At 44.4% G+C, this 11,381-nt stretch overlaps 1 protein-coding gene across 2 annotated transcripts in view; it reads right to left on the bottom strand.

Annotated features, from left to right (window-relative positions):
• Positions 1 to 246: 246 nt before the first annotated feature.
• amacr (alpha-methylacyl-CoA racemase) overlaps positions 247 to 11,381 on the bottom strand; it is a 104,867-nt gene continuing 93,732 nt past the window's right edge. For both annotated transcript variants that reach the window (XM_078551717.1, XM_078551708.1), the window contains one exon: positions 247 to 888. In XM_078551717.1, the coding sequence (XP_078407843.1) occupies positions 479 to 888 (410 nt within the window). In that variant the 3' untranslated portion in view covers positions 247 to 478. The remainder of the gene's footprint in view (positions 889 to 11,381) is intronic.

The raw sequence follows: 11,381 nt of genomic DNA, 5'->3' as shown, positions 1-11,381 counted from the left end.
ATCATACCATGTTGTTTGCAGCTTAATGGGCAGTCTGAGGTTGCATGCAGACCTGTTTTGCCCAAGTGCAGCTGCGCCAGCAGTGGGGGCTTTAAATAGTTCATAGGTCTCCTATTTGCAAGTGTAGCAAGTGACACACCATTGCTGGTAATGAGCATGCGCTTCCCGCTTGCAATAATGGAGGCTCTGGAATCCAGTTTGACACCTGAAAAAGTGGCTAAATGAACAAAATTCTCGACCAACACGTGCAGAAGTGAATATCTTGCTCTTTTAATTTCATCTTTCCCAATCTAGAACATTTTTTTAAGCATATGAGAAGTTAATTTGTTTTGTGTTGATGCTTATGTTGGATAACATTTGGCTCAATTTCTTGACTTGGTAATGAGAAAAGTTAAAAATATAGTGGCAAATCATTTCATTGGTACTAAGGCACAACATTTTATTACCATAATAATATAAAATAATACATACATTTCTGTTATAAATGAGATTTTGGTCCGTTACATTCAATAATTCCGTTAGACTGCAGCTTATTTATCTGCTCTTTAGTGAAACCATATTCAGTCAGCACAAGTTGTGTGTGCTCCCCTACTTCTGGGTCTCTTTCCAAGCTGATAATGGCTGGAGTCCGGGACAGGAGAGGAGCTGGCCTAGGACTGACTTGTCCGTCCACATCAGTAATAAAAGATCCTCGTTTTTGATTATGTGGATGACTGAAAGCTTCTTGGAAAGACAAAACAGGAGTCACACAAGCATCAGTTCCATCAAAGATCTTAGTCCACTGTTCTTGGCTCTTTGCAGCAAATGCTTCCGTAAAAATTCTTTTCAACTCTGGCCAGTCTGACTGGCTCATCTGAGGGGGGAGTTTGGTGGAATCCAAGCCGAGACCTACAAAGACACACAGAAAGCAGCAGTTAGTCACAGGATCAATTACACAAGGAGAAACCATCAAATCTAGATCAGAAAATAAAAATAATCCTAACTTTAATTCAGAATGAACTCACTTTGAAGGGTTCTTTTTTTTAAAAAGTGATAAATACCAGGGGAACTCTCTGCTCTAAGTAGGCACTTAGGGGCCTCTGTTAAATTTCAAAAATCTTGGCTGAAATGTGAATGCAGTACTGAGGGAATGCTGCAGCGTTGAGACTCCTTCAGTAGTACACTTGAGTGTCCGTCAAGATCATGTGCTCAAGTCCATAGTGAGGCTTAAATCCAGAACAATCTGACTCAGAGGCGAGAGTACTACCTAGTAAGCCAAGGTGAGAAGGGCGATCCTGGCTGGAAAGCCCAGTGCTTGTACTGTTCAGTTGTCCCTAAGCCTTGGCTCTATACTTGCAACTAAGACTGGTCAGATGGAATCTCAGAAATTACAGAAACGTGGGTGATCCAGATTTCTAGGATATTTCCAGATTTTTCAGCCAAACCAGGGGAAGAATTTCTACTTGCTCTGTACAAGGAAAATGACACCAAGGGGGTAACCCACAGAGACAGAAATCATAGGCTTCAGCAAAGGAGGCCATTCAGCTCGCTGAGCCCATGTTGGTTCTCTGCAAGAGCAATTTACCTAGTCCCACACCCTTTCACTGTAGCCATGCATTTTTTTCTCTCAAGGTTTATTTCTCTTTTGAAGGCCATGATTAAATCTCTCTCCACCACACTCTTGGGCAGTGCATTCCAGATCCGAATCATTCATGGTGTAAAAAACCTTTCCTCATATTGCCTTTGGTTCTTGCACCATTCACTTTAAATCTGGGACCTCTGGTTTTTGACCCCTCTGCCACTGGGAATGGTTTCTCTCTATCTATGCTATAGACCCCATATGATTTTGAGCATCTGTCTGAAATCTGCTCTCAACCTTTTCTTCCAAGGAGAACAACCCTAGATTTTCCAATCTATCCTCATAGCTGAAGTCCCTTATTCATGGAAGCATTCTGGTAAATCTTATCTGCACCCCCTCTATAGCCTTAATTTCCTTTCTAAAGTTTGCTGTCCAGAATTGGGGACACCATTTCAGGTGAGGCCGAACAAATGTTTTATTCAGGTGCCTTTTTGACATCTTTCTCAACCTGTCCTACCACCTTCAACAATTTGTGTACATATACCCCCCCGTCTCTCTGCTCCTACAGCCCGTTTAAAATTGTACCCTTTAGTTAACATTGCTTTTCCATGATTTTACAACAAAATGCATCCCTTCAAATTCCCCACGTTAAATTTCCTTGGCTCTTGAACACAAGAGCATGAGATAGGATCAGATGGCCCATCAGGCCTGCTCTACCATTCAATATGATCATGACTGATCTTAGAATCCAACTTCAATTTCCTGTCCCATATACCTCGATTTCCTCAGAGGCCAAAAATCCGTCCACTTAAACCTTAAATATACCCAACGATGGACCATCCACAACCCTTTACGATAGGGAACTCCAAAGATTCACAGCCTTTAAGTGAGAAATATTCTCCTCATCGCAGTCCTAAATGATCGTCCCCTTACCCTGAGACTGAGCCCCACGTTTTAGATTCCCCGACCAGCAGGAACAATGTCTCAGTGTCTACCCTGTCAAGCCCCTTCAGCATCTTGTAGGTTTCAATAAGATCTCTTCTCATTTTTCTAAACTTGAGAGAATAATGTCCCAATTTACTCAGCCTCACAGCACAATAACAGGAGAGAGAGCACATCCTGAACGGGGCACAGCCAGAGTGGGTATTTGGAATTTGGTGCAAAGCGGGAATTGAACTGGTACTTTCTCTTTAATTTTTGTAAATTCAGTAGTCTAGTTAAAAGGTTGGTAAGGTAGACTGTGTGACAGTTAACTGTCAATCACCTGAAGCCTGATTAGGGCCTGAATAGGTGTTAATTACTATTTGAAGCTTAACTAGGTGAGTCAACTCAGCTCTATTTAAGAAAGGGACTATCGAGAAGCACACTACAGTGTGCTTGCACACAAACAGGGGAGAGAGCTCATCCTGAGGGCTCTTTGCATTTTTTTCTTGCTATCCAACTTCTTAAATCTTCAGAGTGTGCTGCAGCAGGAGAGGCTACAAGGAAAAGGAATCACTGGTAAGTAGTGGATAAGGTGTTTACTTCTTTAATCGCTTATAGTTTAAGGTCTTTTTGTGGTTTACAGTTTGTATATTCTACAGTAACAAGGATCAGGAAAGAAGGGCCCTAGAGTAATTGACTTAAAAGGTTTAACTTAAAGGGATAAGTCATAGCAGGAGCGCTCAAAGCCGTGGTGTGCTCCATGTGGGAAGCTGGGGACATTTCCAGTGCCTGGGACCAGCACGTGTGAAGGAAGTGTGTCCAGCTGCAGCTCCAGGAAGCTCAGGTTTCAGAGCTGGAATGGTGGCTGGGACACTGTGGAGCATCCGCGAGTCTGAGAGCATCGTGGATAGCATGTTTAGAGAGGTGGTCACACCGCAGATGAAGGGACTTGAGGAAGGAAGGGAATGGGTGACCACCAGGCAATCCAAGAGAAACAGGCAGGTAGTTCAAAAGTCCCCTGGGGTCCTGCTCGCAAATCGGTATTCCATTTTGAAGGCTGATGAGGGCGCTGGTTCCTTCAGGGAGTGCGGACAGAGCCAAGCTTCTGGCACCACAAGCAGCCTGTCTGTACAGAAGGGAAGGAAGAGAGGAAGAGCAATAGTAATAGGGGATTCTATAGTCAGGGGAACAGATAGGCACTACTGTGGCTGTCAACATGACTCCAGGATGGTATGTTGCCTCACTGGTGCCAGGCTCCGGGATGTCACTGAACGGCTGCAGGGCATCCTGAAGGGGGAGGGTGATAAGGCAGAGGTCATGGTACATGTTGGTACCAATGACATAGGTAGAAAGAGGGATGAGGTCTTGCATCAAGAATTCAGGGAGTTAGGCAGTAGATTAAAAAGCAAGACCTCTTGGGTTGTAATCTCTGGATTACTCCCAGTGCCACATGCTAGTGAGCTCAGAAATAGGAGAATAGCGCAGATGAATACGTGGCTTAAGAGTTGGTGCAGGAGGGAGGGTTTTAGATTCCTGGATCACTGGGACCGTTTCTGGGGAAGGTGGGACCTGTACAAGCGGGACAGTCTACATCTGAACCAGAGCGGGACTAACATCCTTGCGGGCAGGTTTGCTAGTGCTGCTGGGAGGAGTTTAAACTAATTCGGCAGGGGGAGGGGACACAGAATGTTAGCAGAATAGGGACACATCAAAATACAGTAAAACAATCAAGTAAGAGGGAGTGCAGCTGCAATAAGCTTCAAGGGAGTAAGGCAAGGCTGAATGGCCTCTACTTTAATGCCAGGAGTATTACAGGTAAAACGGATGAGTTAAGAGTGAGGATTGACACGTGGAATTGTGATATAGTAGCCATCACTGAGACGTGGTTGAGGGAAGGGCAGGATTGGCAGCTCAACATTCCGGGATATAGAATCTTCAGGTGAGACAGGGGAGGGGGTAAAAGAGGAGGAGGCGTTGCATTGTTAGTTAAGGAGTCAGATACTGCAGTAAGGAGAGATGATATTTTGGAGGGGGCATCGAATGAAGCTTTGTGGGTAGAGCTTAGGAATAAAAAAGGGGCAACCACGTTATTAGGTGTTTATTATAGACCCCCAGATAGTGGGAAATTGGGGAGCAAATATGTGCACAATTTGTGGAGGTGTGTAAAAACAATAACAATAGGGTAATTATATTAGGTGATTTCAACTTTCCCAACATTAATTGGGATAGACATAGTGTTAAGGGCTTGGATGGAGTGGATTTATTGAAATGTGTACAGGAGAACTTCTTAGGTCAACAGGTAGAGGGTCCAACAAGGGACGGTGCAGTGCTGGACCTAATTCTGGGGGATGAAGTCGGACAGGTGGCTGAGGCGGTGGTGGGGGAGCATTTTAACGATAGTGACCACAACATGGTATAGTTTAAGTTTGTTATGGACAAAGAAATCGACAAGTTGCAAAAAAATGTTTTGGATTGGGGGAGAGTGGATTTTAGTAAAATAAGGCAGGATCTGGCCAAGGTAGATAGGGAACAGTTACTTGTGGGGAAATCTACAGAGGAACAGTGGGGGGTGTTCAAAAAGGAAATGGGGAGGGTACAGGCTCAACAAGTTCCCTCTAGAGATATTCAGGTTACGATGAGAAGGAAAAGAGAGGCTTTTAGCAGGTACAAGCAGGTACAAGGGAAGCAAATCAGCAGAGGCATTAGTGGAGTACAGAAAGTGCAGGGTGGAGCTTAAGAAAGCAATTAGGAGAGCAAAGAGGGGATATGAGAAAGCTCTGGCTGGTAAAAGTAGGGAAAATCCCAAGATATTCTCTAAGTATATCAATAGGAAGAGGATAACCAGGGAAAGAGGAGGGCCCATAAGGGACCAATGGGGCAATCTATGGGTGGAGCCAGAGGACATCGCTAGAGTGTTGAATGAGTACTTCACGTCCGCCTTCACCCAAGAGAATGAGGATGAAGGTATCGAACTCGGGGAGAGAGACTGTGAGGTTCTTAAGCAAATTGATATAGGGAGTGACAAGGTATTGGAGGTTTTGGCAGGCTTAAAAGTGGACAAATCTCCAGGTCAGGATGATTTGTGTCCCACACTGCTGAGGGAGGCAGGGGAGATGTTCGCAGGGGCTCTGACCCAAATTTTATTCCTCTCTGGCCACGGGGAAGGTGCCAGAGGACTGGAGAACAGCTAATGTGGTTCTGTTATTTAAGAAGGGTTGTAGAGATAAGCCAGGGAACTACAGGCCAGTGAGTGTCACATCAGTGGTAGGGAAACTATTGGAGAAAGTTCTGAGGAAGAGTATCTATCTCCACTTGGAGAGGCAAGATTTGATCAGGGATAGTCAGTATGGCTTTGTCAGAGGGAGGTCATGCCTAACAAATTTGACTGAATTTTTTGAGGAGGTGACCAGATGTGTAGATGAGGATAGTGCAGTTGATGTAGTTTATATGGATTTCAGCAAAGCCTTTGACAAGGTCCCACATGGGAGACTTATAAAGAAGGCAAATGCACATGGGATACAGGGTAATTTGATAAGGTGGATTCAAAATTGGCTTAGTTGTAGCAGACAGAGAGTGAGGACAGAAGGATGCTTTAGTGACTGGAAGCCAGTGTCCAGTGACGTACCACAGGGATCTGTGCTTGGTCCCCTATTATTTGTCATTTATATAAATGACATAGATGACTATGTGGGGGGTAGGATTAGTAAGTTTGCGGATGACACAAAGATTGGCTGAGTGGTTAACAGTGAGGTTGAGTGTCTTGGGCTACAGGAAGATATAGACGGGATGGTCAAATGGGCAGATAAGTGGTAGATGGAATTTAACCCTGAAAAGGGTGAGGTGATTAATTAAATAAATATTTTTTCAGAAATATCAAAACAAATTCCCAAACTAATCTTCAAAATCATTAATATAGATTGTAAATAGCTGAGGCCCAACACATATCTTTACGGTACTCTACTAGTCACAGGATGCCAACTTGAAAATGCCCCATTTAGGGCTACTCTTTGCTTCCTTTCCGTTAACCTGTCCTATATCCATACTAATATATTACCCCCAAATACATAGTTTATATATCAAAAAATGTTGAGGTCCCAGCACTGAACCTTGGGGAACACCACTGTCTGCCATACTCTAGTTTGAACAATAACCATTTACCATGACTCGCTGTTTTCTGTCTTTACGCCAATTTCTTTCCAAACTCTTCCTTAGTAAACATTGATGCAAAGTACTGTCATCCCATCTAGTCTTGCCCTTTGTCAATAAGCACATATCACCCTCTAAGACCTGAATATTGCCACTCTATAGTTCTTGCACATCTGTGATTTCCTTCCCTGCAGATTTTCTCCTCTGTCACTCACACTATTTGAAGGCCTATAGAATACCCCCAGTACCATGATCATATCCTTAGTCCTTTTCAATTCTAACCAAATGAATTTGTTTTTTGCCCCTTCAAAGACATCCTCTCTATCCAAAACTACAATGTCTTGGCTAATCAGTACTACTATTCCACCTCCCTTTTTCCTTCCCTATCTTTTCTGAACACTTTGTATCCTTGAGTTTTAAGTGTCCAGTCCTCAGCATTTTCAAGCCACATTTCCGTTATTGCCACTACATCATATTCCCACACAGTGCTTTGTGCTTATAGTTCACCAACCTTATTCAACACACAGTGCATTTACATACGTTCATTGTAAACTTGTTCTTGTATTCCTCGTAGGCCTTCTTAGTCTGCTCCTATTATGGTATTATTTCCTTCTCTAGTACTATCCAAAACTTTTACTCCTTTGTGGACTTTATTTCTGTTTTTCACTTCTACATGCTGGTACCCATCTCCCTTGCCAATTTAATTTATACCCTCCCCAGCCACACAAGTAAACCTTGTCACAAGCACATTGGGTTGCACCTCAACAGGACTGAGACCAATGCCCCAAGAATCTGAAGCCCTCCTTCCTGCACCATACCTTAAGCCATGCACTGATCCTCCCTTTTTCTTAATTCTTTCACGGGCAGTGAGCGTCTCTGGCAAGGTCAGCATTTGTTGCTCAACCTAACTGCCATGGAGAAGGTGGTGGTGAGCTGCTGTCTTGAACCGCAGTCCATCTGGTGTAGGTTTCTACTCTCACTAGCACGTGGCACTGGGAATAATCCAGAGGGACCTTCGAGGTCCTACATTTTGACTTCCTTCCTAGCACCTGAGGATCTGACCATAGCACCTCAATACCTGCTTTCTCTTTGTTGCTGGTACTGATGCATACCTCAACTTTTCGCTCACTCCCTTCCATCTGCAGAACATTCTGCACCCTCTCTGTAATAGAACGACAAGGGCTGCAGATAGTTGGGAACACCACCACCTGGAAGTTCCCCTCCAAGTCACTCACCATCCTGACTTAGAAATGTATCGCCATTCCTTCATTGTCACTGGGTCAACTAGAACTCACTTCCTAACAGCACTGTAGATGTACCTACACCACATGGACTGCAGCGGTTCAAGAAGGCAGCTCACCACCAGCTTCTGAAGGGCAACTAGGAATGGGCAATAAATGCTGGCCCAGCCAGTGAATCCCACATCCGATGAATGAATAAAAAAAATGTACATCCTTCACCCAGGCAACACACAAAGCGGGACTCAAGATTACAATTACAGAAAACTTCTCTGCCCTCCAACTATGGAATCTCCTAGAACAACTGCATTTCTACTCTTTGCTGTTCTCCCTGTGCAGCCCCTTGCCCATTGTTGCCTTAGTCGGGCTTTTTTAAATTCAGGGGGTTTGGGCTTCACTGGCTGAGCCAGCATTTATTGTCCATCCCTAGTTGCTCTTGAGAAGGTGGTGGTGAGCTGCCTTCTTAAACCGCTGCAGTCCATGTGGTGTAGGTACACCCACAGTACTGTTAGGGAGTGCGAGAGCGACCCAGGATTTTGACTCAGTGACAGTGAAGGAACGGCAATGTATTTCCAAGTCAGGATGGTGCGTGACTTGGAGGGGAATTCCCAGGTGGTGGCATTCCCATCTATCTGCCGCCCTTGTCCTTCTAGATGGTAGTGGTTGTGGGTTTGGAAGGTGCTGTCTAAGGAGCTTTGGTGAATTCCTGCAGTGCATCTTGTAGATGGTACACACTGCTGTTACTGTGCGTCAGTGGTGGAGGGAGTGAATGTTTGTGGATATGGTGCCAATCAAGTGGGCTTCTCTGTCCTGGACGGTGTCAAGCTTCTTGAGTGTTGTGGGAGCTGCACTCATCCAGGCAAGTGGGGACTATTCCATCACACTCCTGACTTGTGCCTTGTAGATGGTGGACAGGCTTTGGGGAGTCAGGGAGTGAGTTACTCATCACAGGATTCCTAGCCTCTGATCTGCTCTTGTAGCCACAGTATTTATATGGCTATTCCAGTTCAGTTTCTGGTCAATGGTAACCCCCAGAATGTTGATAGTGGGGGATTCAGAGATGATATTGCCATTGATGCTAATAACATCAAGGGGCAATGGTTAGGCGCTCTCTTGTTGGAGATGGTTATTGTCTGGCGCGAATGTTATTTGCCACTTCTCAGCCCAAGCCTGGATATTGTCCAGGTCTTGCTGCATTTGGACATGGACTGCTTCAGTATCTGAGGAGTTTCAAATGGTGCTGAACATTGTGCAATCATCAGTGAACATCCCAACTTCTGAACTTATGGAAGGAAGGTCATCGATGAAGCAGTGGAAGATGGTTGGGCTGAGCACATTACTCCTGAGGAACTCCTGCAGTGATGTCCTGGAGCTGAGATGACTGACCTCCAACAACCACAGTCATCTTCCTTTGTGCTTGGTATGACTCCAACCAGTGAAGAGGTTTTCCCCTGATTCCCATTGCTTCCAGTTTTGCTAGGGCTCCTTGATGCCACACTCAGTCAAATGTGGCCTTGATGTCAAGGGCAGTCACACTCACCTCACCTCATGAGTTCAGCTCTTTTGTCAATGTTTGAACCAAAGCTGTAATAAGGTCAGGAGCTGAGTGGCCCTGGCAGAACCCAAACTGGGCGTCAGTGAGCATGTTATTGCTAAGCAAGTGCCACTTGATAGCACTGTTGATGACCTCTTCCATTACTTTACTGATGATTGAGAGTAGACTGATGGGGCGGTAATTGGCTGGTTTGGATTTGTCCTGCTTTTTGTGTACAGGACTTACCCAGGTAATTTCCCACATAGCTGGGTAGGTGCCAGTGTTGTAGCTGTACTGCAACAGCTTGGTTAGGGGTGCACTCCTTCAAGATGCCATCATTCCCAGCAGTCTCCAATACTGTTCTAGTTTGTGAGAGGCACACACTCCAAGGAATTCTGCACTTCTCGCCTCTTCCTACTCTTCCAGATAGCCACCCGTATATTATCCTGAACCCCCATTGCCTGTGGAGTGTCCAACTCCTGGAACGTATGCTCTAGGAAACTCTAATGGTCCGCAGTGATTCCAGCTGCCCCTCAAGCTCAGAAATCCTGAGCTCCAGCTTCCAGAACCGTGGGAGTGCCTTCGGCACATTGGCTGCAGGCATTTCAAGAAGGCTGTTCACTACTACCTTCTCAAGCATAATTACGGATAGGCAATAAATGCTGGCCTTGCCAGCAATGCTCACATCCCATGAATGAATTAGAAAAACATCTCTTGTAGTCTTGCACTGTTTTGGCCTCACACTGGCGTTACTATAACTAATCTCCCAACATGGGTCATGACAAATTCGAACCTGGAATTACTGTTTAACAATGGAAGGATGAACTGTCAGTTAACACAGCTAAGTATTGTGATCTCAGATAAAAACTGAAAGTGCTGGAAAAGCTCAACAGGTCTGGCAACAGTTGTGGAGAAAGAAAAACAGAGTTAACATTTCAAGTCCAATAAGACTTCTTCAGAACTCAGTAGTGACCTTTCCTGCTAAAGAACTCAGACACATTCCATTTCTGGTAAATACGCAGGACTGTTTGAGAATAAGGTCAGTTATCCAACAACTGGAGTCAGCTGCAAGATCATGTGGTTATCTGCTGAGATGGTATTCAGACAAACATATTACCGCAGGGAAAAATTTATCAAAATTACAACAATACTAACTGCATTGTTAATGATAACTGTTTCTTCCAAATTAATGCAAACCAGTATGGTAAGCTCCCACAGTAAATAGCAGAATTCTGAAATAGCAAATGGTTTGATAAAATCTACAACTCTTGATCTTTCAGTCAAAGTATGTGAGTGGTATGAACCAATGGTTAAATCTGCTGCCTCATAAAATTAAAGAAATTTTCAATACAGGAGGTAGCAATATGAGCCATCACGTCTGTGCTGGCTGTCCATCATTATCAAATTTTCCAACTCCTGGTCCGTAGCTTTTGGTTATGGCACTTATCCCACCATGACAGCTGTGGAATTTAAATTCAATTAATAAATCTGGAATAAAAAGCTAATCTCAGCAATGGTGATGATGAAACTATCATTGATTATTTTAAAACCCATCTGGTTCACTAATGTCCTTTTAGGGAAGGAAATCTGCCGCCCTTACCTGGTCTGGCCTACATGTGATTCCAGACCCAGAGCAGTGTGGTTGACTATTAACTGCCCTCTGAAATAGCCTAGCAAGCTACTCAGTTCAAGGGCAATTAAGGATAGGCAACAAACTCTGGCCTTGCCAGCGGTGCGCACATGCCATGAGAGAGAGAAAAAAAATGCCTCGGTCAATATAGGAAAGTGTCCCGTATGTCTTTCTGACCACCTATCTACTTGTCCTGCCAACTTCAGAGATCTGTAGACATACACTTCAAGATCTCTCTGTTCCTCTACACTTCTCAGAATCTTACCATTTATTGTGTATTCCTTGCTTCTTGATTGTCCTCCCCAAGTGCATTACCTCACACTGCTCCAGATTGAATTCCATTTGCCACTT

This window comes from Cetorhinus maximus, chromosome 1 (genome assembly GCF_964194155.1).
Source record: "Cetorhinus maximus chromosome 1, sCetMax3.hap1.1, whole genome shotgun sequence".
Taxonomy (NCBI): domain Eukaryota; kingdom Metazoa; phylum Chordata; class Chondrichthyes; order Lamniformes; family Cetorhinidae; genus Cetorhinus; species Cetorhinus maximus.
Note: the sequence above shows the minus strand (reverse complement) of the source record. Positions and strands in the feature narration are given on the sequence as shown.